This window comes from Podarcis raffonei, chromosome 14, assembly GCF_027172205.1.
Source record: "Podarcis raffonei isolate rPodRaf1 chromosome 14, rPodRaf1.pri, whole genome shotgun sequence".
NCBI lineage: Eukaryota > Metazoa > Chordata > Lepidosauria > Squamata > Lacertidae > Podarcis > Podarcis raffonei.
The window spans coordinates 24604337-24630115 of NC_070615.1; the positions used below are offsets into that span (position 1 = coordinate 24604337).

General features: G+C 45.3%; 1 protein-coding gene across 2 annotated transcripts; it reads right to left on the reverse strand.

Annotated features, from left to right (window-relative positions):
* Positions 1-1751: 1751 nt before the first annotated feature.
* Positions 1752-23918, reverse strand: CILP (cartilage intermediate layer protein). Of its 2 annotated transcripts, none has more exons than XM_053364685.1 (9): positions 23812-23918; positions 19544-19720; positions 14023-14106; positions 11741-12010; positions 10709-10894; positions 9060-9374; positions 8707-8815; positions 6882-7039; positions 1752-4987 (listed from the first exon to the last, which is right to left on the reverse strand). In XM_053364685.1, the coding sequence occupies exons 2-9, from the start codon at positions 19605-19607 to the stop codon at positions 2643-2645; spliced, it is 3531 nt and encodes a 1176-aa protein (XP_053220660.1). In that variant the 5' UTR covers positions 19608-19720; positions 23812-23918; the 3' UTR covers positions 1752-2642. The 2 variants fall into 2 exon arrangements, with proteins under 2 accessions (XP_053220660.1, XP_053220661.1); XM_053364686.1 differs by lacking the exon at positions 23812-23918 and adding an exon at positions 20120-20216.
* Between the last annotated feature and the right edge of the window lie 1861 nt (positions 23919-25779).

A 25779-nucleotide genomic window follows, 5' to 3' on the forward strand; every position in this document is an offset into this window, starting at 1 on the left:
TGTGACTCTTACAGTGTCTGTGGCCTACACTCTGATTAGCATAAGAATGTCTGTGTAAAAACAAGCCCCCTGCATTTTCACATGCTAGGATAATCAAGAAGAAACAAGTCAGCTTCATGTTTTGTTTTGTTTTCTTCAAACACTGGCTTCCTCACCAATAATGGGGAACAAGCTTTGTGTTAACAAGGGTGGTATTTGAGAGTATATCCATTTACTTTTCCCTATAACAGTGAGGAGTAAAGTGTTGTTTTGGGGACAGTAGCTCCTCAGGGTCTTGGGCTAAGAGAAATCTTTCTCTTACCTGCAACCCTCAAAACCTGTTGCAAAGGGCGGGGGACTTGGCAGCACATGTGGGGGCATCTTGAAGGGGTGAGGGATGCAGAGCCACAGGGAGTCAATTGCATGAGTGGAAGTTGACTCATAGCATTGGACACAACTCAGTGTGCCTGCATTCTATGCACTGTGCAGTGCTATAACCCCTTGCAGTACATAAGTGCTCTCTCCACACACAGTCCACTTGTCATGATGGTGGTGTTTTTTTTTACTGTTGTTTCTAACATTCTTGGCGGTGCTGTAGCACCAGTAAGCCAACAGGTGGCACTCTGTGCTTCTGAGCCTAACATACATGGTCAGCCAAAATTCAGCTGGAGTAAAAACAGTATCTAAAGGATGCTGTTACATTAAACTCAAGCAATCCACAGCAGAAATTCAGAATAATAGCAGCAGCCAGCAGGCAGCCTTTGCTAATGAAGTTGCTATTTTGGGGCTGGGAGTCAGCCATATACTTCAAATGCAGGTGGTGCAATTAAAGTTTATCTGGCACTCATGCATGACAAAACTGCCCCCCAAAATAGACTTTTGTGATAAAGTAAGTGATGGTAAAATACACTGGAGAGGTAACACTCGCTTAACTACAGAAGTGATTGCTGTTTCTATTTAAACCCACTTATTTTTCCTCACAAATGGACACAATGTTGACTACTGATTTCATAGAACAGGTTTGGTGCATCTGTGACCCTCTAGTTGTTTGCTAAACTACAACTCCCATCATCTCTGGCCATTTGCTGTGCTGGCTGGCATGGATTGGCATTGTAGTTCAACAACTGAAGGTTCCCCCACTTCCTGTTGTAGAGGAACCTTTTTTCCTATGAAGGGCTACTGACTTACAGGAAGAGTCAGTCATCTGACCTACAAGTTCCCTAGGCTGGCTAGGTGTAGCATGGGCCCAACAATTCTGCTTCAGGCCTCAAAACAAGAGTGGTGGGGCACATGTTAACTCTTGATCCATAATATTTCCTGATTCTATTTTTGGGAAGTAATGTAAGACTTGTGGGCCAAACTCATCCCTACAGACTTGTCCCCTGTGCTCTATTGAGTTAAGCACAATCTGTGTTTAACTGGCACTGGCTTCTTTGACTAGAGCTGGGGAAATTCTAGGCTGAAATCACAAACTAAGCCACAGAGCTCACTGGGTGACCTTGAGCTATTTGCTGTCTCTTGGTCTCCCTCATAGTATAGTTGTAAGTACTGATGGGGAGGGGGGTCACGGAAGAGCCCATAGATGCCTTGATTTCCTTGGGGGATATGTGGGGTGAAAATGGAGTGAATACATTTAATTGGCATTTCTGTGTTCTGCAAACAAGGGAAGAAGTTCTCAAGAGCAGTATGGCAGGAATGAAAACACACACACAGTTGCAGAGCAAATACAGAAATAAATATCATTGTTCACATTTACAGAGTCTTACAGTTACTGTAGATTCAATATGAAGGAATAGCTTCCTTTTTATTTATCATTTGTTAATGGGGCTGCCAAAGCCACTTATCAGAAAAAGAATTTATGTACATTTTTTTAAATATACGATATAGCTTCTTCCACCCCTGCAGAGAACATTTCTTTTACAGTTTTAAACATTCTTCTGAAAAACAAGATCATAATTACATAGATTAGGTTTTAACTCTTCAGCTGCATTTGGTCAGAGACTCTTAAAATGCAACCTTCCTCAAAGAGGGAGTACTGGTATCAGTACTGGTATTGATTAAATGCAGTAAGTTCTAAAATTTCAAAGAAAGGATTTGCCAGTGATGCAGAATTTGGGCTGAAGCATATGGGCTGAGGCTAGCTTACCTGCAAATATTCATTCCCTTTTTAAGAGGTATGTAAAATTTAATCCAGGTGGAAGGAAGTGGTGGGGGGATCGGAGCACATCAGTGAGAGAAGGGCCTTCTTGTTGGTGCATCCTGGTCTGTCCTGCATATACTCTCTTCTTTTTTTATTATTTATTTGTTGAATTTATACACCGTCCTATACCTGGAGGTCTGTTCAGACAGTACTTCACTGAGAGGTGCTACTGCTTAAGCCAGGGGCAGCCAATGTGCTTTTATCAGATGTTCTAATCAAGTGCTTGCTATTTATCTTGTTAAGTATTTCACTGCATTCCTAGGATGAGATCTGAATGTTAGTAAAAGTGTTGAAGGACTCAAGGAACTTCATATGGGTAGAGGCTTCCCCACATAAATCAGTGTTTATAAAAAATACTGTACTATTGTCCATGTGATGCTGTCCCCAGAACTGATGTGTGTGCGTGCTGGCAAGGACGTTCTGAGCCCCATGGAGCTGTTGGATTGCGTTGGATTATAAGATCTTATTGGGTTCTTTGAGAAACTCTGACAAAGGGGGTGCCTTTCCCCCTAATCTGACCAACACGGCTTTCGCTTGACCTCACCCCTACCCTCCCTCTAAGAGGGCTCACAGGGTACCTGTTCGGCACATTGCGCAGGGATTGGAACAAGCTTTGCTGTTGCGCGTCTCTCTCTTGACAGTTGAAAGTGAGCGCTATGCCCACGTTGGTCTTCATAATTCTTGAGGAACCGTCAGATGTTCCGTCGAAGCACCTTCCCAGAGCTATCTCCTTGGCTGTCCTGGGATCCTGGTCTGTAACTGTGTAGATCCCATAGTTGTGACCAAGAGGGTCAAGAGGCGCCAACATGGTGTACTGACTGGAGTCGTTGTTGACCGCAACGGGAAGGTGGTTCACCAGATACTCATGAAGTGTGCTGCTGACACTCTCCCGGTAGCAGTTCCCTTGTGGGATGATTTTCACCAGTGTCCGATCAACACGTTCCTGGTCATACAACATGCCGCTGCACTTGAATTCCAGGCACGCTGCTGAAATGTTGGGTCGCTCTTGGTCACGGATGCTACGTACATCTCTGATGCCGTACAGCTGGCCAACTGTCCGTGGGTGCGTGCCCCCCATGTTGCGAGACCTCACATTCACCTCCAGGGGCCCGTTGATCCTCACCTTGACGTAGCAAGCCCTAAATTCCATCGGCTTAGGCCACCAGGCCAAGTAGTCTTCTGTCCAGTTCATGGGGTCGTCCTCGTTGAAAGGAACTGTGTTGTAGTCATACCTGTCTCCTTCTACCCTGTAAAACCTGAAGTGAGCGGCGCTATGTGGAGCCATTTCGCATTCTCGAAGTTTCTCGTAAGGGTATATGGGGCCATTGCTCTCTTCGGCGGCGTTCGGAGTGGGTTTCGCCACACTGATGCTGAAAGCGGTCTTCTTCACGTTACGATCCACGTGGTCTGTCCGCCTGTACTTCAGCTTATTGAGATACGGCTGCGGGACTCCAACAGCAGTAGGACTAAGCCTTGGAGATGAGGGGACAGCTTCAAGCTCCTCCCCTCCGAGGCTTGCCATGACGTAAGCACTGTAGGCATCTGGGTTTTGGTCATCGCAGAAAGCGGGCACACAAACGCCATTGGAGCCAGTGACAGCGCTGTCAAAGCGGCCCCATGCTCTAGGATTGGTTGAGTAGCCTGGTGTGGGCTCCATGTTGATAACGGAAACCACCACCCCCGTAACTTGTTCACTGGGCAGGTACCTTTCACTTCTGTAAGTGCGCACCTTGATATAGCACCGCCTGCTCTCTGGGACGTCAAGGTTGAAAAGCCTCCTTTCCCTTATCTCCATGTTGCCTACCAGAAATGTCCGTTCTTCTCGCTTGCTGCGCCTTCTCTGGTCAAGCTGGAAGTCTCCTTCTTCTTCCCACAAGCCTGTCTGGGGGTTCAGAGACCAGAGCTTCATTCCCTTCAGATGTTCTGGCATCCTCACCTGAGCCGAGTCTAGGTGGACTTTCACTTTCCCTGCGTTGAGGGTTTCAGCGGAGGTTTCATCCGTGAAATCCATGGAAAACATGCCATAGGTCCGCAGAGGGAGCATGTCGCCTTCGTCGTCTACAAAGTTCAAGTCGCTTTGTGCTATGGCTGCACTGGAGATGTTCCTTGGGTCCAGGAAGGTCACACTGGCTTTCACCTTTCCAGCATAGAGTTCTCCGTTCTGTCTATAGAACGTATTGGGGGGAATTTCCAGTTCGGCTATTGGGTCGTCCCCCTCCATAACTCCCAGAGGTATCACGCTGGTCTCTGTCGACTCCAGCGTGATGGGCGGATTCTTCCTTAACATCTTGATCTCGTGGAAGACGGTTCCGCCGTTTTTGTTGAAAGGCAGCACCTTGGTTGTGTTCACAAACTTCTGAAGGCGATCGACGAACGTGAGGACCAGCCTCTCTGTGTTGGGGGGCACTTGAATGGAGAAGGTTCCCTTATAGCCGGTCATGCTCACCCTGTTATTCCCCATGTATATATGGCCAAACCTCATGGGCTCTTGCGTATCAGAAGCCACAGCTCTTCCGCGCACCGTCACCTTGGCTTCAACGCACTTCTGACAGCCGCACCTCACATTCACTTTGATGGGAAGTGTGTACCCGGAACAGGTTAATTCTCGTGTCTCCATTCTGGAGACCCCACAGCAGTAAGCGGCAACGTCTTTGCAGCGGAGGCCGTTATCCAACATCCCAAAGCAGGCACTGGATGGGCATCTGCCAACGTCATAGTAGAAGGAGCCTGTTGAGTTTTGGAAGCAGTCGTGTGGCAGCCGGATGAGATAGCTCTCGGGCCTTGGGTTGCAAGGAGCTTCATTCTTTGCTGTTGAAATAGATTTCATATGTTAGTTTCTTGTGCAGCCATTTCTGTGAGAGTTCAGGGACTTCCCTTATGCAGGAATGTTGTTCAAGCCAAAAAGTGAGAGTTCTGAACCCATGTAACTAAGGGCCAAATAACACAGGATACTAATGACATGGGTTTCCATTGAGTCAATAACTTTTCTCTGGAAAGTAGCTAGCAATGGGGGAGAGTCATCGAATTGTAACGCTGGAAGGGACCCCAAAGGTCATTTAAACCAACCCCCTTGCAATGCAGGAATGTGCAGCTGCAATTCATTTGGGGATCGAACCTTGGCGTTATCAGCACCGCATTCTTACCAACAGAGCTAAGCTGGCGAAATTCAATTCAGTTTGCGTTTAAAGGCAAACCTGCGTAATTCACGCTTTCCAAACGATAAGCAAACCCAAACACAGCACTCCTTCAAAATTCACGCTTTTCTGAAATTTGCAGTTCTCTAGCCACGTAATGTGTACAAAAAAGTGCACCAGCTAGGGAAAAGTGTGCATAACAATGCACACATTTGTCAAAACAGCACATCGTAACACACTATATATTAGGCAAATTGCATACAAAATTGTGTGCATTAGGAAAAAGCCGCATAAAAATGATGGATTTTCATGAGCTTGCTGTTGTTGTTTTCAAGCAAACTAATGTGGAAATGTTGGAGAATTGAACTTAAGGTTGGGAAAATGAGAAACTGAAATTTGATAGCTTCACCAATCCTTGCAAGAAGCCAAATGGCACGAGAGGTGTGGGGGGGGGGACGTTTAACATTTTCCTATGTAATTAGCAGCCATGGGAGCCCCCAGCCTAGCTCAAAAGATTAAGACCCCCCCATACCTCCCAAACCAGGGTCCGAATCCAAGTTGAGTCTCCTATGCTGGCAATTTGTAAGAAGAAGAGGAATCCTGCACTCAAACCATGTGATTAACATCATGTGTATAGTCAAATCACCATACGTTGTCTAGACTGAGTCCTGGACATTATAGATGGAGAGAACAGCTGGCCCATCATGAGTGCAGCTTCGCAGCCAGATTACAAAGGGGGCACCTGCTTCAGGTCTGTTTGCCATGGGGCCTAGCTGCTGTGGCACCATAGAACTCCAACTTGCCTCCCTCCCTCCTTCCCTCCTGTTTCTAAATGTTTCATTTGTTCCAAGTTCAGCTAAGCAAGTTTTTACTCTATGGATGCCCGTATAAAATACAGGCAGAATATTTGCAGCTGCTTTTCAGATACCTTTTTTTCTTTTTTAAAAAAGCTGGTGTGTTTTGAGCTGGCACTTCTTTGTATTTTGCAAAACGGTTGCCTGCTAAAAAATAAATAGATGCCAAAATACATTTTAAAAAAATCTTGTTTAGGATATGCATTTGGAAATGCATACACTAAGATAAAATAATGTATAGATTTTTTAAAAAACGGCAACAACGTGTGAAAGGGGGAATTGAACAGACTTCTGAATGAACATATGTGAAATCAACACATATAGAAATCCACCCATCCTTGCTTGCCTCATGAAGGCAATTTCCATTGCTTGAATTAATTTATTTATCTCATAAAATGTATATACAGTGGTACCATGGTAGTCAAACATCCAAAGTTCCTGCAGCCAATCAGAAGCTGCACCTTGGTTTTCGAACTGTTTCGAGAGTCGAACAGACTCCTGGAGTGGATTAAATTTGAGAACCAAGGTACAATTGTACTGCTTAATTGGGGGGGGGGACGACCCTCTAAGCGGTCCAGTCCCACTTCCACTCTGTGGTGTGGGTGTGCACTGGAACTGCCCCACTTGCTTCCATACACTATAAGTCAGGAATAGGGAAGACTTGAAGTCCACCACCACTTCTGCCTCCCTGCCCCTCCAAAAATGGCTTCTTACCTGTTAGAGAAAGTGTGGCCGCTCTGGACTTCACAGATCCTGCATCATTGCTGGTCTTGCAATAATACTCTCCAGCTTGGTCCATTTTCAAGTTCTTTATCACCAGGTTGCTTTTGTACTTATAGAGCGAAGGGTCTAGCAAGGTGTCGTTGTGGAACCTGTAGTATTTTCAGAAAGGGAAGACTCAAAGCTCAGAATCAAAGAGATATATTTTTTTGTTAAGTTGTGGGTGAACATATCAGATGACACAGCGATTCTTCAAACAGCTCTTGTTTATTCACAGGCCAGAACAGAACTGAACTGAAGGGTTCAGGCAGCCTGCTTATATAGAGCTCCACTAGAACGCAACAGTAACCATTTTCTGTAACTATCCTATCACTGAACGTCACTTTCGATCCCTTATTTGCATATGTGGACCTGAACTATCTACAGTATCCCCCTGCTGACCCAGGGTGAGAACTTCAGTACATAACATTTTTCTACCTCTCTTTGCTTTTGTGGATTTTCCAGGTCTGCTGTCTTGATGATTTCCCTTTCCCCACCCTGGCAATGGAAAGCTAATGGGAGATCTGTGATAAAAGTTTATCGAATCAATAGCAGCCTCGTACTCGGCGTTGCTCAGGAATTCTAAGAAACCAAAAAGATCAGTGCAGTTTTGAAAGGTTCAGGCTGCCATTGTGATTCAAAATGGCGTCCAATTGCATCCAAACATAAAAAGCTGCTTCCTGATCTGAGGAACCATTGTGCAAAATTTGGTTAGGGTGTCTTAAGTGGTGTTCTTATGAATAGCGAACAAACAAAACAATGTTCCAAAATATATAGTAGATAAATAATGTGAAGAAATTAGCAGTATACCTCTAAGTACCAAGTGTTTGGGACAAACTAACAGGTGATGGGTTATCACCCAGACTCCCTCCATCAGTTGTCACCTGGCAGCAGTCATTCCATCAGGCAGCAGCAGATACGGGAAGAGAAGGAAGCAGGACTGCTCCATCAGCACAGCAACTTCTGTTGCCTCCTCTCCCTGAACTTTTTCATCCCAGCTGGTCATCAGAACAATTTGTAACCTTTCAACTTGTAGATGAGTTTGCCTATCTCTTCCTCCCTCCCAATCCATTTTCTTTTTGCACTGTGTTTTTGCTTTTTTTGTAAGCCTTTTAACTGAATTGCAAGCCACTCTGCAAGTCTCTCTCTCTCTCTCTCTCTCTCTCTCTCTCTCTCTCTCTTTGCTAAAGAGCGGGATTAAAAATTGCCATTGTCAATAAATATTGTGGTTGGTATTCAGCTAGGCTTTACTCAGACTAAACCCATTGAAATGAACAGAATTGAGTTCGATACCTTAATTTTTGTGGTCTACTCTGATTAGATCTTGGTTGAACACCACCCTATTTAAAGAATTGTTTATTCCAGTGCTATTAGGAGGCTCCATATGTTCTGGGCTCACAATTTCCCCCCGCCAAAAGCTTTCCCATCTGCAATTTTCCACATGTGCAATTACCCTTATAACTACACACGTCAGAAGCACTAGGGCGGGTAGCAGCTAATGTTGATTTTGGGACAGAAAATATCCCTCCTTTTGCAGGCTGCTTTGTGTTCCTTTAACAGCCCCAAAACCATGTTGGGGCTTCACAACATCCAATTCCATGTAATATAAAAGGTGCTGCTTCACGTGGTTACATTTGCTGCTTTAGAACAAAACTAATGTCAGTGGGAGCTTAATGAAATAAAGACTGTGGCATTAGTGTAATGACTTAATTATAGCTTTATGCAGTTTTTATAACCTATTAAGGAACACACTTTGCCTGTGTGAACTTTAAGGACTTACCAAAAGTATCGGTCAGGTACCGGGTCTCCAACAGCCTGACAACAGAAAGAAACACTTTGTCCCTCTCTCCTGGCTTTGCTCTCGGGATGCGTCACCATGTACGGTTTTTCTGGGGGCAGAAAATATTCCTCACTGAGTTGGCTTACATAGCTGGATTTACCATTTCCTGTGTTTGATCCAGACCTGGAGAACCTCAGGCCTGCCAGCCTAATTAAACCCACAAGGCCATTTCCTCCCAAACTACAGCCACCTGCTCCACCCTCGATGTCATATGTGAGCTCAGGTGTGTGGCAGGTAACAAGAGTGTGGCTCCCATCCCTTTGAACAGTTTGCACCGAAGTTGCTTTGTATACCTGCTCTTTCCAAGTGGATGTGGACTGATGAGGAACGTCCGGAACTCTCGGGGACAATGACCAAAGCTGTTTTGTAATTTGGCTTTTTGATCTGCAAGGCGGTTTTCCCATCAAGGCACACGCCAGGAACCTGAAACTCCCCATTGCTGTCAGTCACTGTCAATAGTTTTGTCGGCTTGCTTTGCAAGGAGACGGCCGCACCGACTGCACGGCCACCACCTCGCAAGGAGACTTTGCCACGAAGCAGGTGTTCCTCACACATGCAGGTGTCACATTCAGCATTCACATGGCCCATGGAGCAGGTCATGTTGCAAACTGAGGGATGGAGAAAACTGCCAGTTATGACACATCACATCATTTTTTTATTTGACTGTGTACACAGCTTGCACACAGAACACAGTACTCCCCAAAGAATGCTGGGAACTGCAGTTTGTTAAGGCTGCTTGGCATTGCAGCTCTGTGAGGGGTGAACTACAACTCCCAAGATTCTTTGGGGGACCGCATGTGCTTTAAATGTATGGTGTGTACATGGTCTTCTCTGAAACGCACAATTAAGGGTTGTATCCAATGAAGTTATAGACCTACTTAAATTTATGGATCTAAGTTAGGTGTGTCCATTAATTTCAGTAAGTCTACTCTAAGTATCACTGGTGTTGGATACAACCCCCAAAAGAAGGAAGAAAAGAATTATCCTAATAAACACATTTTTACATGCAGTTCTGTGACTAATGTACACATTTTGGCAAGGATTGTAAAAATGTGTTTTACTAATGTGTTCATTTTTACACACACTTTCCGCTAATATTTGCATTTGATGCCATGAGTGCTGCTACAAGGCCCATTTCCACCTGCCTTTGTTAGCAGTAGTATAGTGACAAATTCAGACATGCAGGGTCCACCACACCTCCTCACACAGCCATGCCCCCTTCTAAGACTACAAAATTCTGAGAATATACAATATGGCTATAATTCTACAACAATAATATTTCTTGCATTACAACAATCAATGCAGATCTCCATTGGTTGCATTTCAGCAAGATCTATTTTCTGTGGACATAATGTGGGCAAATGATTTGGAGTCCTCCAATATATTCTTTCTGCCTGACTTATTTATGTTTCCTTTAAGGTCCATTGTATATAACAGAACTTGCATACCATTCCCTTGAAACGGAAGCACCTTGTGTTTTCAGTGTTCATAAATGCTTAGCTTTGGAACATACAGAACAATGGCTCCTCAGTGATCTTACCACTCTCTTTCTCCAAAGTGACCCTTGGAGCCAATCCTCAGTGGCTGACTCACCTCCTTTCACTCTGATTGGCTCCAATCAGCAGAAAGGGTGGGAAGACTTCATCTCAGTGGCCAAGAAGCTCTCCTTTCATGCCGATTGGTTGACCCCAGTATGCTGGAGGGAGGGACCCTTCTGGGACCCAGTTGCAGAAATAGCAATGGGTCTTCAGCCCCAGACCACAACACCTCTTGTTGGTTAGGGACCAACCAAACTCTCACAAAATTGTGACAAGCTTTTGAGTTCTCTTCATCAAGCAAGATGCTACACAAGGCATTGCGGGGGCAAGAGTTTGAGGTATGGGGTGGGAATATGCAAGTACAGTTCACCCATAACACAGTCTTAGAATTTTATTGGGGGCACCTGAGCAAGGAGGTCCAGGACAGCGTCGTCCTTCCTCGCTCACTTCTTTGCAGTGTGGCTCCTGAAGGCTTTCCGCGAGGCAGGTCCTGGTCCGAGTCTGGACACCATCCTGTTCACATTTTCCAGAACATTCACTCCACGTTGACCACGAAGACCATAACATTTTGGAATCTTGAGGTAAGGAGTCTGGCAACAAGCATTCTGAGTGAGTAAATGTTTTTACAAGACTGTTTGTGCAATTATTGTTTTAAGGGGAAATACTAGGAGAATCCAGTCTGCCTTAAAGCATTCTGGATTGCTTAAACTAAAAGTCTAAAACTAGCCTATCTTTGCTTCCCTTTTAAGTTGCAAAGGGATGACACTCTGCTGAACTCACAAATGTGAGGAAGGAAGGATAATATCTAATAAATATAGCCTCTCCTAGCATCTATTCAGGGACGCGGGTGGCGCTGTGGGTTAAACCACAGAGCCTAGGACTTGCCAATAAGAAGGTCGGCAGTTCGAATCCCTATGACGGGGTGAGCTCCCGTTGCTCAATCTCTGCTCTTGCCCACCTAGCAGTTTGAAAGCACATCAAAGTGCAAGTAGATAAATAGGTACCGCTCCAGCGGGAAGGTAAACGGCGTTTCCGTGCGCTGCTCTGGTTCACCAGAAGCGGCTTAGTCATGCTGGCCACATGACCCAGAAGCTGTATGCCGGCTCCCTCGGCCAATAAAGTGAGATGAGCGCTGCAACCCCAGAGTCAGCCACGACTGGACCTAATGGTCAGGGGTCCCTTTACCTTTTAGCATCTATTCACACCCCAACCTAAAAGAGGATTAGGCAAATTCCTGGAGGGTAAGGCTAATGGTGGCTATGCTCTGCCTCTACTGTTGAATACCAGTTGTTGGGAATCACAAGCGGGGAGAATGATGTTGCAGCCAATTCCTGCTTGTGGGCCTCTGGTTGGTCACTGTGAGAACAGGATGTTGGACTACATGGATGACTAGCCTGATCCAGTGACCAGGCCCTTCTTATCTGGTGAGCACTTACCTCTGGGGCACAGGAAACGCACAGCATAATTCAAGCATGTTTGCCCTGCAGGCTGCTCCTTGTTCAGGCACCAGAATCCTTCCTGGGCATTGGAGTGAACCACCTGGCCTGTGCTGGCGGCAGGGATCCAGTCTGTCGTTCGGGCTTCGACGCGGATGGGCCTGGGACACAACCTGTCCCGATAGTAGAAGCGGATGGCATCTGTGCGCTCGTAATCCCCATTGCCTCCAGGGTGGTCAATGTTAAACCAAGTGGTCCATCTCACATTGCCTGGATAACAGAGAAGGATGCAGGGTGCCTCTCATGTACCTGGAAACCTTCTTGTCTTCCATCAGTTTTATTGTTTAGAATTAACAAACCCCCTAGCTTAGCAAGATGGAAAACATGATTTGGAAAAGACACTGATGGGAGGACCATAGCTAAGTGCTGAGACATCTGCTTTGCAGGCAGAAGCTCCTCATCCTTGGTTGAGTTCCTTGCATCTCCAGGTATGTCACCTGGGAATGTCTTCTGCCTGAGGCCCTGGTCACTGCCAGTCAGTGTAGATAATATGGAGCCAGATGGACCTATAGTCTCTTAAATGAGGTTTCACAGCCTTGCAAGATCTCATCTAACTCCAAAAAGCTGTTTTTAGCTAGTATGTATATAATTCAGCTCTGTTTTAATTTGTCCCCTCCTTCTCTTCACCCCTTTGATTGGTTAACTGTTTACTGAGCTTTCATTTTCTATTTTCTTAATCCAATGTAAACTGGAAAGTTTGCAGGGAAGGGCTCAGTGTTGGAGCATCTGCTTTGCATGCCGAAGGTCCCAGGTTTCATTTCTGACCTCTCCAGATAGGCTGGGAATGTCCTCTGCCTGAAATCCTGAAGAACCACTGCTAGTCAGTGCAGGCAATACTCAGTTAGATGGACTGATGGTCAGGCTTCATAATTCAGCTTGCTCGGTTCCTCCACTTGCTCTTAGACATATTCAGAATCACTTTACACAGTGAAAGTGGTGTTGTATACTGACGAAGAGACTGATCTATGGATCAGAAAGTCCCTGGTTTGAACCTCGCTTGTGCCATAGACCTTGTTGGTAAGCCACTCTCTTTCACTCTCTGCCCTGCAATCCTCAATTTTTATTTTATTTATATATATAGTATTTGATTACTTTTTTAAAAAAACCACAACCTCGCAGCAGTTTACAAAAAGAATAAAACAACTAAATTACCTGTAAAACACAGTTAAAAACAACAATTTAAAATCTCTGAAAACAGTGTTTCCCAAACTTGGGTCTCCAGCTGCTTTTGGACTACAATCCCCATTATCCCTTGCTAGCAAGACCAGTGGTCAGGAATGATGGGAACTGTAGTCCAAAGGCAGCTGCTACTCTAAAAATAAGTAACATCAACAATAAGCTTAAAAACCAGGTTAAAGCATATCAACATTACAGTGGTACCTCCGGTTACGAACTTAATTCATTCCGGAGGTCCGTTCTTAAGCTGAAACTGTTCTTAACATGAGGTGCGCTTTTGCTAATGGGGCCTCCTGCTGCTGCCGCGCCACTGGCACGTGACTTCCGCTCGCATCCTGGGGCAAAGTTCGCAACTAGGGGCATCTACTTCCAGGTTAGCGGAGCTTGTTACCCGAAGCATTCGTAAGGAGGACGGTACGTATCAAGAGTTTCCACTGTACACATATCTGGAAAGGCTTTCCTAATCAAAAATGTTTCAGCAGGCATCTAAAAGAGCACGGTGAAGGTACCTTGCAGATGTCAATAAGCAGGGAGTTCCAACTTTCTGGGTGCTGGGAAATGAGAGCAATTACCATGGCTAACCTTTGACCTATGCTCACCCCCCACCAAACCTTTTTGTAGCTACTGAATGCTTGACTAAGGTGGGCTTTTGGCATGATCTAGAAAGGCTCCCTTTCTGTTCTCATAAGGAATAAATGGACCAGGTGCTGCCACTGCTCCTTATGCCAATCTGACATATACTGCCTGAGGAGGCTGCTTTCTCTGCCTATTGGCAGGACCGGCCTTGAAATGGGCTGCGATTCTATGTTTGACTTTCGCTGTCCAGCAAACGCAGCCAGGCCGATTCTCTTTTGCTGCTCGCCAAAAGTTGTTCAGCAGTGGCAGAACTTACTTAGTATGTTTTCCATTACTGAAGAAAGTCGTGGAGACAAACTGGTTGGATCTGTTGTAAATTAAATCATTCTCTTTTTTTAAAGGAATGGCAAAGTCCGAGACATCCTCCCTCTTTCCTAAAACAAAACTACTAGAGATGGGAAATGACTTACTGTCTGGACCGCGTTTGATCAGAGGGTTGTACAGTTTCTGTCCTGGCTTGATCCTGCTGACTGATTGCTTTAGAACTCGCTCGCCTCAGGGAGAGAAAAGTCAGGAGAAAAACATAATCAAACCAGCTGGAGAAAATAACATATTGAAGTGATAACAGTAGCATAAATTCTATTATACCCAGCTATTAGTTTCTAGAGAATACATACTGGGGGTCCTCAATGCTTCTTGCGATGCTGGAGTTTTGTAAATGCATGTCCGCATGTCTGTAGAGACACTGTGGTTACTCAGTGTAGGAATGGATGAACCTTTCAAATTTTGGTTTCTCAAAGTTTCTCATTTTTTCCAGCCTTAAGTTCAGGTCTCTACATTTCCACATTAGTTTGCAATGTTTTGTTTCATGTCCTGATGAAAATTCACCAGCATTTTAATATCAGTCTCTCCTAATGTCCATATTTGTAGGTGCAATCTCTCCTTATATGCACATTTTTGCAAAGCCATGTTCCCTAGTATAATACCTAAGGCTAAGCCTGGATAGCTCAGTTGGTTAGAGGGTGGTGCTGATAACGCCAAGGTTGCAGGTTTGATTCCTGTATCGGAGAGCTTTATATTCCTGCATTGCAGAGGGTTGGACTAGATGATCCACGGGGTCCCTTCCAACTCTACAATGCTATGATTTTAGTATGCTTTTTCTGCTCACTATAATATATACATTATGTGCACACCCTGCCCTAGCTTGTGCACATTTGTACGCATTCTGTGGCTGGAGAATTACACTGCAAAACTGGTTCATGGATTGTTTCAGAAAGTTCATACAGGTTTCCCTTGAAATGCAACCTGAATAAAATTTCTTTCCAGCCCTACTAAGGATCCCTTGTACATGTCCATAGGTTCACATATTCCAAAGCATCCTAAATAGGTTCTGGGACTCAGTCTTGCCTCAAACAGAGCCTTAGTTAGAGCCAGAAAGAGCCAGAAAACGACTCCCTTAATATAATGGCATCAGTGCACAGGCTTCTTTATAGAGAACATGGAAAGGGTTGTTTTGGGGGAGGGGATCCCAGCCTGAAAGTGCTCACTGTCTCGGATCTTAATTTTTGTTGCTCATGTTACTCTCTAAACAGAAGGGGAAACAACAGGATATGGGGGAAATGGAGAGAAATATTTGACCCTCTAGACCAGGGGTCAGCAAGGTTTATCTTGCCTGGGCCGGATCAGTCCCACGGAGATCCCGGATTGTGCGTGTGTGAGAGTGATTTTTGGTATCTGCGCGTGAGCAGACACAATTTTCAGCCCCGTGGAAGCGAGTCCCCATGCCGCGCTGCATAGGTTTAGTGCTCTAGACTCAACTAGCCATTTAGATTCAATGTAATATTTAAACGTTTTTCCATTCTGTTCTAACCAAAAGTGGCTTATGACACAAAACAGTGGAAGTACAGTGGTACCTTGGTAGTTAAACAGCTTGGCTCCCGGGCAAATGGGCTCCCAAATGCCACAAACCTGGAAGTGAGTGTTCCTGTTTGCGAACGTTTTTCGGAAGCCGAACATCCGATGTGGCTTCCGATTGACTGCAGGAAGCTCCTGCAGTCAATCGGAAGCCACGCCTTGGTTTTAGAACGGTTTCAAGAGTCGAATGGACTCCCGGAACAGATTACGTTTGAGAACCAAGGTACCACTGTACGATCTAAGGTATTAAAATGACATGTTCAATATAGCCATATTGATAATATATTCCAGCTGCTGCTGCTCTTCCTGTCCTCCATGCAGCAGAGTCTCTGAGATGCCAACCCAGATTCTTCAAAGGACCACCCCAAAGTGCTGTCCTCCCATGACCTCCACCCAGAGGCAGTACCTGCCCCCCCCCAGGCACCAGGACTTCACATATGTGGTGTTCTTCTGGCCCTTCCGGGCCCTGCCTGGCCTGCAAAGGTGACACTCTGCAGGTGCCAGGGTGGAACTATTGTCCCATCCCCTGCCCCAATTCTGCTGCTATCTCTTAAGCCTTATTGGTCACAGTGCTGGGCAGCCTCAGAGCTGTAACAACAGCTGCCAAGTGGAGCTCTCTGCATCCCTGCACACACACCCCAAATAGATGTGCGTGCAAAGGAGAGGCGAGGGGGTGCATGTGAGCATTTGGCAACGTGGTGCAAGAGCAAAATTGTATAGTCTGCTGCAGACCTTTTCCCAATTTTTTTGTGCTATACAAGACATTAGGCATTAAGGGGAGGAAGGGAAACAACTCCCAGACTCTAAAAGGAAGCCAGATGACGATTCGAATGAAAATGAAAAATCCAGAAAGTTAAGAGAGGAAATGACTGGCTGATACAACGTCCCTTTGTGGTTCTGTAGGCTCGGCTTGCTTGTCGCTGCACAGACTTGGCTGAAGCTAAGCTCCTCTTCTAATTCCTTCCTGTGGAGGTAGAGCATGGCTTGTTGGCCAAGTCCCTTGCACTGCTTGCCCTTAACTGCAAGGAAGGATGTGATCCCATTGCCAGCACTGAAGAAAGGACTTCGGAGCAGTGTGGTGTAGTGGTTAGGGTCATGGGACTTGTGAGACCAGAGGCCAAACTCTCCATCAGCCACAAAGCTTGCTGAGTGACCTTAGGCCAGCCACTATCTCTTCTCTGTGCCTCGCCTACCTCACAGGGTTCTTGGGAGGATAAAATGGAGAAGGAGGAGAACCACCTTGAGCTCCTTGGAGGAAAGGTGAGGTAAAAATGTGATTTGAAAATAATATCATAGATGACCTATTTACTGAGTGTTCATCCTGATTTGTTTTCTTGATTACTCAGAGGGTTACACAATTACTCAGAGGGTTACACAATAGCATGAAATGCATCTCATACAATTATTATTATTATTATCGTCATTTATTAGATTTAGACACCATCCTTCATCACAAGATCTTAGGGCAGTTCACAAGATTAAAAGTACAAGGTAAAAGCACAATTAATAGTTAAAACAAAGACAACAAAATAATACTCCCCTCCCACGAACACATTTAAAAGGCTGATGTTAATCAGCCAAAGGCCTGGTTGAACAGGACCTTTTTTGCCTGTCGCCTAAAGATATACAATGAAGGCACCAGATGAATACACTGTCCTTGCATAGCAATGAACCTGAAGTCCCATTTGCATTGTATGTTGAAAGCAATTTAACAGTCATGTCTTGTCCCAAAGTGTTCTGGGAGCTGTAGTTTGTTAAGGGTGCTGGGAGTTGTTAAGAGACACTCCCTATTCCCCTCACAGAGCCACAATTCCCAGAGTTCGCTGGGAAGGGGGATTGCTAAAAACCACTTTGGGAATTGTAGCCACCAGCACCCTGTACAAACTGCAACTCCCAGGATTCTTTTGGGAAAGCCATGGCGGTTTAAAGTGCTGTCAACGCACAATGTAGATGGGACCTCTGGTTCATTGCTATGCGGGGGGCAGCGCCTCTGTGCGAGATGCATTTTCAAAAGAACAAATGTTGGCGGTGCCTGCCGTTGGTGTAGTGGTTCATTTTATGGCAGCCGACCCAGCCTGTGGGGCAAGAGAGCAGCTGGTTTGGGGATTGGAAACAAAAGGTTTTGTGTCTGTTCCCTGTCAAATTCGGTTTCCACTCGAGTGTGCCAAGCGGCAGCTGTCTGCGCAGGCTGTCGAGCAGAACCTCTTGCAGAGCTGAAACCACGACAAACCCGCCTCCCGCCCCCACTTGAATGCCTCCTCCGCTGAGGAAGGCAAGCAAGGTTGTTGGGGCACGCAGGGGAGGCCAGAAATTCAGCCCACAGAGAAGCAGTCACCCCATCCTACTCCCGGCACAACTCCATCAAGGCCGGTCCTACTGTTAGGCAAAGTGAGGCAACTGCCTTAGGCTGCAGATCTGAGGGTGGTGGTAGCTTTCCCAACCCACAAACCACAGCCATTCCCAAAGGGAAGTCAGGTGTGTGTAAGTAAAAGACAAGCAAATCTGTCCATTTGGGTTTCTCACATTCTCATCCCCCCCCCCCCAGTCTTGAGTTCCGTTCTCTCCCCATCAGTTTTTTGGTTGGGGGGATTTAAGTCCTCGTGGGTAAGTCACAGGGATGTCAACTTGAATTAAATTTTGAGGGGGGGAGCAGGTAAGCCCCACCCTGAATAATCAATCATGAGACACAGCACACGCACACCATTTGAATGGCAGATGCCATTATATGGGGTGGGTGAAGGGACCTGGGCTCCTATGATCTCTCAGCCTAACCACAGGGTTGCTGTGAGATAAAAATGGAGACAACGAGAACCATGTATTTTCGAGCTCCTTAGGTGGCATATAAATGTGACAAGTAAGTAAGTATGTAAATAAATAAAGTATAAAGAAATTGAATGTGAAAATAATTTAACAGTGTCCTCCCCCTTAAATTTAGGCTGTGCATACACAATACATTTAAAGCCCCCCCCTCAAAGAATCCCAGGAACTGTTGTTTGCTAAGGGTACTGGAATTATAGATCCATGAGGGGCAAACTACACTTCCCAGGATTCATTGGGGGGGGGCTTTAAATATATGTTGAGGTGGCCAAGGAGTACCTCTTATTGGTCTGCACTCCACAGCCTTCCCAGGTGTTTCCTGAAAATCCCATGGCATCCTGGGCTGGGAATTCCTACTCCCTGCTGGGCACCTTTTTTGTTCTCAAGTAACACATTTACTTTTTCACTTTTGAAGAAATCCCTGCAGAATTTTATTTTAAGGTACAAGGAAGGGCTTTCCTTAAAAGCAAGGTCTGCAAGCACACCAATCTCTGGCCCTTGGCAAACAAGTCTCCTTGGCCACCTGTGCAACAGTTTGCCCCCTGAGGCAACTCCTCCCTTGGGGCTTTTTCAGATCAAGAAGCAGAGGCAGCCAGGGAGGCTGCAAAGTGTGAGAGAAATGTTTACTGGGAAGAAAAACACATGCCATCCTTGGCCACCTGCAGGGCCAGGCCACTTTGCCACTTGAGGCAAAACAGAAAATGGCACCTCTGCCGCTGCTTCCTCTCACGATTCCTCCTTCCACCCCCTGCCACACTTCCATCGCTGCCTCAGGCAACTGGAGACGGCCTGGGGAAGCCCTGGCATGTTGAAGGAGGTGGGGCAGATACAGGAAGGAGCAAGTGGGGTAGCAGCAAAGGAGGCAGAGAGCGGCATGCTCCTTGGGAGATGGATCTGCCACAGCTCCCAGCTGTCCCCAGCCAGCAGCCTGAGGCAACTGCCTCATGAGCCTCATGGGCAGGTCAGCCTGGTCACCTGGCAATATTATGTTAAGCTCTATACTTCACAGCCACCAAAGTTATAAACGAATTCTCAAATGCCCTGCGAATGAGATGCAAAAAAACAGAAGCATCGTTCCTTCCGGAAATTAGAGAGCAGGTTTTGGCCCAGCACAATTCTCGGTGGACCTTTAGTCTGACCCAACAGAGCTTTTTCTGATGGTCCTTCCAGGGCATGGAAAGGCTGCATGAAGAAGACCTTTCTTAGACCTGGATAGTTAAAACAAAACAAAATAATAATAATTTCATCTTTGATGCTCACCGAAAATGCCTGCCACTCCGAGAAGGATGAAGGAAGCCAGGAGGCATCGCTGTGTTGCAGCCATCCTCCAGGGACAGAACTGGTTCCTCGTGGGGAGCTGAGTCCCAGTCAGATTGGATGCATTCAGGTGGTGCCCCTCTGGTCTGAGTGGACGTTTAATCTTCCTGCATGGAACAACTGGGGAAGAAGGAGGACATGTCTATCAATAGGAGCCTGACCAAGGGTGCCTTGAGACTTTGCAGGGATTTGCTTGGCCACTGCAAAAACAGGAGGCTGGACTAGATGGGCCATTGGCCCAATCCAACAGGCCCTTCTTACATTCTGACAAAGTTAATAGATGTGATTAATTTGGGTAAATTCATCTCAGTGGGTCTACTCTGATTAGAATTTAGTTGGATACAGCTGTGACGGGTAAACGCCCCGGAAAGCGTGGGATGAATGGAAGGATTAACGGGAAGACGTATAAACACTCCACCCACAAATAAGGATGAACGGAGGGTGATTGCCACACGTCGTATAACTGCACCCCCCAAAAAACAAATTAGAGTGAAAGCTCAATAAAGACCAAAGTCTAACCTCCATGTAAGCTTTGTGTGAGCAAATCTGGATGAATGCTCAATAACCAGGGCTTCTAATGGAGCACCCGAATAAAAACACCCATGCCCTCTTAGGCTGTTCTCTCGGGACAGTGACGTCATCACCAGAGAGGGTCTGTTCCCTGAGCATCTTGGCCAGGGAAGACGCAGCAGACTGAACTTTTAGGAAGTTGGCTCTCCCTGCTCTAACTTATTGGAAAATCGAGTGGATGTTTCCCCTCTCCGCCCCCCGCCCTGAAACTCCTGGCATAACTTCTCAAGTATAACAAGAGGGAAGCATGTAGCAGAGACAGTATTCATATCTGTCTATCCACTTAAGCTTCCACACCTAAATCTGTTCTGCAGATGATGGCTTCTTGCAATCTCATTGGAGGCCCCCTTTTAAAAGGATTAAACGCCCCCAGAACCGAAATGATTCAAGAATGCTGAAATAACCGAGCTTGGCCACGGCATATCCATCCTGTAACACAATCCTCCCTCCTGAGATTGGAACATCCTCCGAGACATATGCTAAGAAAAATAAAGATCCTTCTTATAGCCAGTTTCGCTCGCAAATCAGATAGGAATGTAGCCAGAAATGATGTGGATGTGAAATCTTCCGAAGTGTAAACCCTTTCCCCAGGGCCCTCAGACACAGATGTGTACACGGACATGCTACATGTTTTGATTTGCACTGAGAGAATGTACAAATTATTTTACAAGTTTCTAGTCCTGTTGGTGTTATGATTTTTTTACAAAAATAAAATGTCTGTTAAAAGGTAAAGGGACCCCTGACAATTAGGTCCAGTCATGGCCGACTCTGGGGTTGCGGTGCTCATCTCGCTTTATTGGCCGAGGGAGCCGGCGTACAGCTTCCGGGTCATGTGGCCAGCATGACTAAGCCGCTTCTGGCGAACCAGAGCAGTGCATTGAAATGCCGTTTACCTTCCTGCCGGAGCGGTACCTATTTATCTACTTCAACTTTGACGTGCTTTCGAACTGCTAGGTTGGCAGGAGCAGGGACTGAGCAACGGGAGCTCACCCCGTCGCGGGGATTTGAACCACTGAGCTTCTGATCATCAAGCCCTAGGCTCTGTGGTTTAATCCACTGCGCCACCCACGTCCCTAAAATGTCTGTTACTGAGTACTGAATCCTCTTCCACCCGAACAAAATAGTATATGAGATTGTCCGAGCAGCTAGACAAGGAAGGAGTCTAGCAGGAACTGAATTCCTAATCCCCAGCCACCGAGATTCCTACTGAAACTCTACTGTGAAGATTTTCACTAGGCACTGCCCTCGTGCCTTCAAGCCTATCATGATGTTCACAAGGTCTAGAAATTTTGATATTTTAAAACTGACATTATAAGGAGTTTTAATACTGTGTCTAATGCCATGTCAGGAGTTGTGTGCATTTGCAGGGAATCCCTATGCAGAATGCAAACCGTCCTGGTAGAATCCTTGCAGCAGGCAACACATTAAGTTTAGGGTTGTAATAAAACCTTGCTCAAATCCAACCTTTGGTCAGGTTTTCAAAAATTCAAATCCAAAGTGAGAAATACGTTTTAGGGGCACTTTGGAAAATGCTTCTTGCCATTTGTTTATTTGATCTCTATCTCACTCTTCATTAAAATAAACCCAGAGCAGTGTACAATATAACCAAAAGTATATAAAGCAGCAAAACGTTTAAAAATAGTTTGCCGACCTGGTGCCCCAACCAACATTATAAGGCGAAACATTTGGAGGAGTCCAGGTTGGAGACAGCTGAGTTAAAGCATCCTCACCAACAATGCAAGTCACAAAAGACCTCAGCCATAAAACTGTCCCAAAGGAAACGGAACATTACAAACTTCTTGATGTTCTTAACTCTTGTAAATAAGCTTAACTTTCCAGCATCACCGTGTGATTAGGGCTGGGTGAATTTATCAATTTCACCTTTTTCTCAGTTTCTCATTTTCTTTATTTTAAGGACAGTTCTGCACATTTCCACATTAGTTTGTGATTAATGAAAAAAAAAGGTTCTCATGAAATTCACCAGTGTTTTTGCAAAGCAATTTTCTCTGAAACAATGCATTGTTGTATGTTATTTTCACTAGCGCAGTTATATGCACACTTTATGCACACAGTCTACGTATTTTTGTACACATTACTTGGCTAGAGGACAACATTGCAAATTTCAGAGTAGTGCAAATTTCGAAGGATGCCCGTGTGTCCATTCTCATATTGTTTCGGAAAGAGTGAATCAGGTAGGTTTGACTTTAAACAAGCATAAATTTGAATTTCTCCCCCAAATCCCTACATGCGCCACCCTGTGTTTTTTTAGAAATATTGAAATAGAACATCATATATAATTGGGAACACTTCCAGACAACCTAAGCATTCATCTTGATTTGTTTGCACTAAGTTTGTGGGTAGGTTATACGACTTTGTGTCAAGCAATTGTCATCCCATACATTCCAGTGAATTTCACCATCACTTTGGGGGCAGAGCAGGTTTCATTATGCAAGAGCTCTGGATCAGCTTTAACTGCAACCACCCGAATTTGCTGGTATGTGATTAAATCTCAGCCAAAAATAGTGACAGCCTGGAAGGGCCCACGGTTTTGTTTTGTTGCAAACAGATGAAATGGAGGAGAATATGCTATTGCAATTGCCTCCCACACATCTCCTTCAGATCCCTCTGAAGTAAATATGTTTGTGGGAGAATCCATCTGAAGTCTAAAGAAGGTCTGCCCAAGATGTAAACAAAACAGAGTTTAGACGGTTGAATGAAAAAGTGGTCTGTCTTTCTTTCTTTCTTTCTTTCTTTCTTTCTTTCTTTCTTTCTTTTTAAAACTCTTGTTCACATTTGCCAATACATTTCATTTCAATGCAATTAAATAAAGCCTGAATTCCCCCCCCCCTTTTTTTATTTTTGCAGGGGTGTGTGTGTGCGGGAATCATCCATTCCAAGCAAAGCAAAAGGACTTCATATCAGAGACTTAGGCACATCCACCCATTTCTCCGCCAGATGAGAAGCTCTTCATGCTGCCTGGATCACGGCGGTGGCTCTTTATTGAACATCTTTGAAAATTAACGCTCCCCTCCTTTTTCAAATTCTGAATGTTGAGTGATAGCTGGAGAAAAATCGGGAGGAATTTATCCAAGTCCTGAATTCTCTGACCTAATGGTGTGAATAAATTAGGGGCAACCTGTCCTAAATCAGAGGTTCTGTCCTGGCTGGCGTGGTCCCTTCAACTTTCCCAGTTGTTGCAACATGATGAACCTGCCTTTCAAATCCACTGTTTTCACACTGCAGAAGAATTTGTCCTCTGCCCTTCTGACACAATTGCCTCTTACAAGCTTCTGACTTGCTACTTAACCAAGCATTAGACAATGGTTCCATGGTTAAAAACAACAACAACACATTTTATATGTTTAGCATATGTATAACCCATTCTTAAAAAAACTTCCCAATTATCAAGATAAATTAAAGCACAGTCTAAATCCAGCGAGCAGCAATAAAATTTCGGGTTCCTCCCCCTGCCTCTATTTCTTCATGTTGTATGTAAGTGGTTTTTGCATATAACAGCATATAAAGTCAACCTCACACCATTTTTAAAAATGGACTTAATGATGGAGAAGCTCAGATTTTGTTCTGCCTAGTCAAGCTCTAAGAAGTTTGAGATGCTAAGAGAAGTAAGTGTTGCAGCTTACCCCAGGCTCCCAGTTCTTTGCGTCTTCTGGACTCCTGTCTAAATACATCCGCTCTGAGTGTTTTCCAGCTGCTGGGGTCTCTTATATAGCCTTGTGTAGAGCTTAGGGGGTGGCATTGAGCCACACAGATGGAAAACCTGCTCTGACAGCAAGGAAACCAGAGACTTCTAAAATCCCTTTAAAGGAGGAGATGCAAATGCAAACTTTTTCTGGACGATCAGAAAAAATGTAACGGCCAGCAGGCTAAGTGGCAGTGCCCTGGAACACACACATGTGCTGAATAACTTGTAAAACCACCTTATTCTGAGGTCCTAGTTCTGAACCACTGGGATCAGTGGGGCCAGCTCCAAAGGGTGGTATGTTTGGGTATTTGCTGGGGGGCCCAAGCCCATCGCCCCAATGGTGCTGCCCTCAAGTCTTATGGAGCACCCCAAAATGTCAGCATCAACATGAGACAGTTGGGTTTGCACATCCTGCTTCTTTCAGGTTATTTCCCCCCACCCACAGATGGAAAATTCACCCCAAAAGTCTGCACCACATTTTGCATTCGTGGCAGAGATTTAGCACTTAGGCTGCAGTCAAATGTTCTATAAAAATTAGAAATCTCTCTGTTCAACTGCAAAGCTTTTCTGTTTCTTTCTTTGTTTGTTTCTATTCTATTATTGTCCACAGCTCAGAGTTAAGCATCCAGAACTTCTTTTTCTCTTTTCCTGCATATTCTATCACCTGTACATGTTTGCAAAAATTATTTTGATCAGGATCGCTCCTAGCAATGGGGAAGGAATTTATTCAGGCAACTTTTCACAGCAGTCCAGTGCTCCCAAAGCTGCCTGCAGATCAGAACACAACTCACAGTCAGATACTACAAGATCTGCAATAGAGTTTGGGTTGTAATTCAGCTCAGTTTTACTAAGAATAAATCCATTGAAATTAGTGGATCTAAGTTAGTTGTGTTCATTCGTTTTAATGGGTCTATTTTGAGTAGGATTAGCATTGGTTACAACCTTTTCTGTGCACAGAAAATGCATATTTTATGAATGAATGCACTGGAAAGCATCAAAACATTTCTTTTCTACATTTTGAGCATGTATTTTGTGCAAAAGAGCATGCAATGGGCAAACTATTCAAATGTGGACTTCCACTAGCCATTGTTTTCCCCCAGGTTGCTAGCACCCATCTGTCTTGAGAGACAATGGAGTGTGCTTCTGGGGGTGAAGCCAAACCACTGTACAGTGGTACCTCGGGTTAAGAACTTAATTCGTTCCGGAGGTCCGTTCTTAACCTGAAACTGTTCTTAACCTGAAGCACCACTTTAGCTAATGGGGCCTCCTGCTGTCGCCGCGCCGCCGGAGCACAATTTCTGTTCTCATCTTGAAGCAAAGTTCTTAACTTGAGGTACTGTTTCTGGGTTAGCGGAGCCTGTAACCTGAAGCGTCTGTAACCTGAAGCTTCTGTAACCTGAGGTACCACTGTATTAGCAGCACCAAAGCCTGAGCCGTGTGTATGGAGGCCCTGGGCTACCCAGATGACACAACTCCCCTCTTGGCCTTGCTGGTGTGGTCCAAAGGAAAGCAGAGCAGTATGTTTGGCACCAGCTTGGCTGCAGGAGTTGCCAGCCAAACATCTTAGGGACTCTACTCCAGATTTGTGTAGGGTTTACTCCTTAGACTTTTCTTCTCCTGAAGATATCCCACAAGGCAGTGGAGATTTAGAACCAGAGTTCTCCTCCTAGATGGGCTACCTTCCCAGGTTGACAAGCCCCATCTGCCTCTCACTTCCATCTGCAGCAGGGGTAGTCAACCTTTTTATACCTAACCACACACTAATGCATCTTTCTTGATAGTAAATTTCCTTAACTCCCACCAGTGCTTGATGGAAGGAGGATTCAACTTGTGCCATAGAAGCCCCTACTGCCCACCTAGAATCCTGAAACACCCACTAGTGGGCGGTAGGGACCAGGCTAACAAC

Excerpts from the sequence above, each read along its gene's own strand:
- CILP (XM_053364685.1), bottom strand. The coding sequence starts at position 19,607 with ATGGCTGCAACACAGCGATGCCTCCTGGCTTCCTTCATCCTTCTCGGA. Across the intron at positions 9,375-10,708 it reads TCCTGGACCTCCTTGCTCAG|TTTGCAACATGACCTGCTCC; the intron begins GTGCCCCCAATA and ends TCCATCCCTCAG. Across the intron at positions 8,816-9,059 it reads CATCCACTTGGAAAGAGCAG|AAAAACCGTACATGGTGACG; the intron begins GTATACAAAGCA and ends TTCTGCCCCCAG.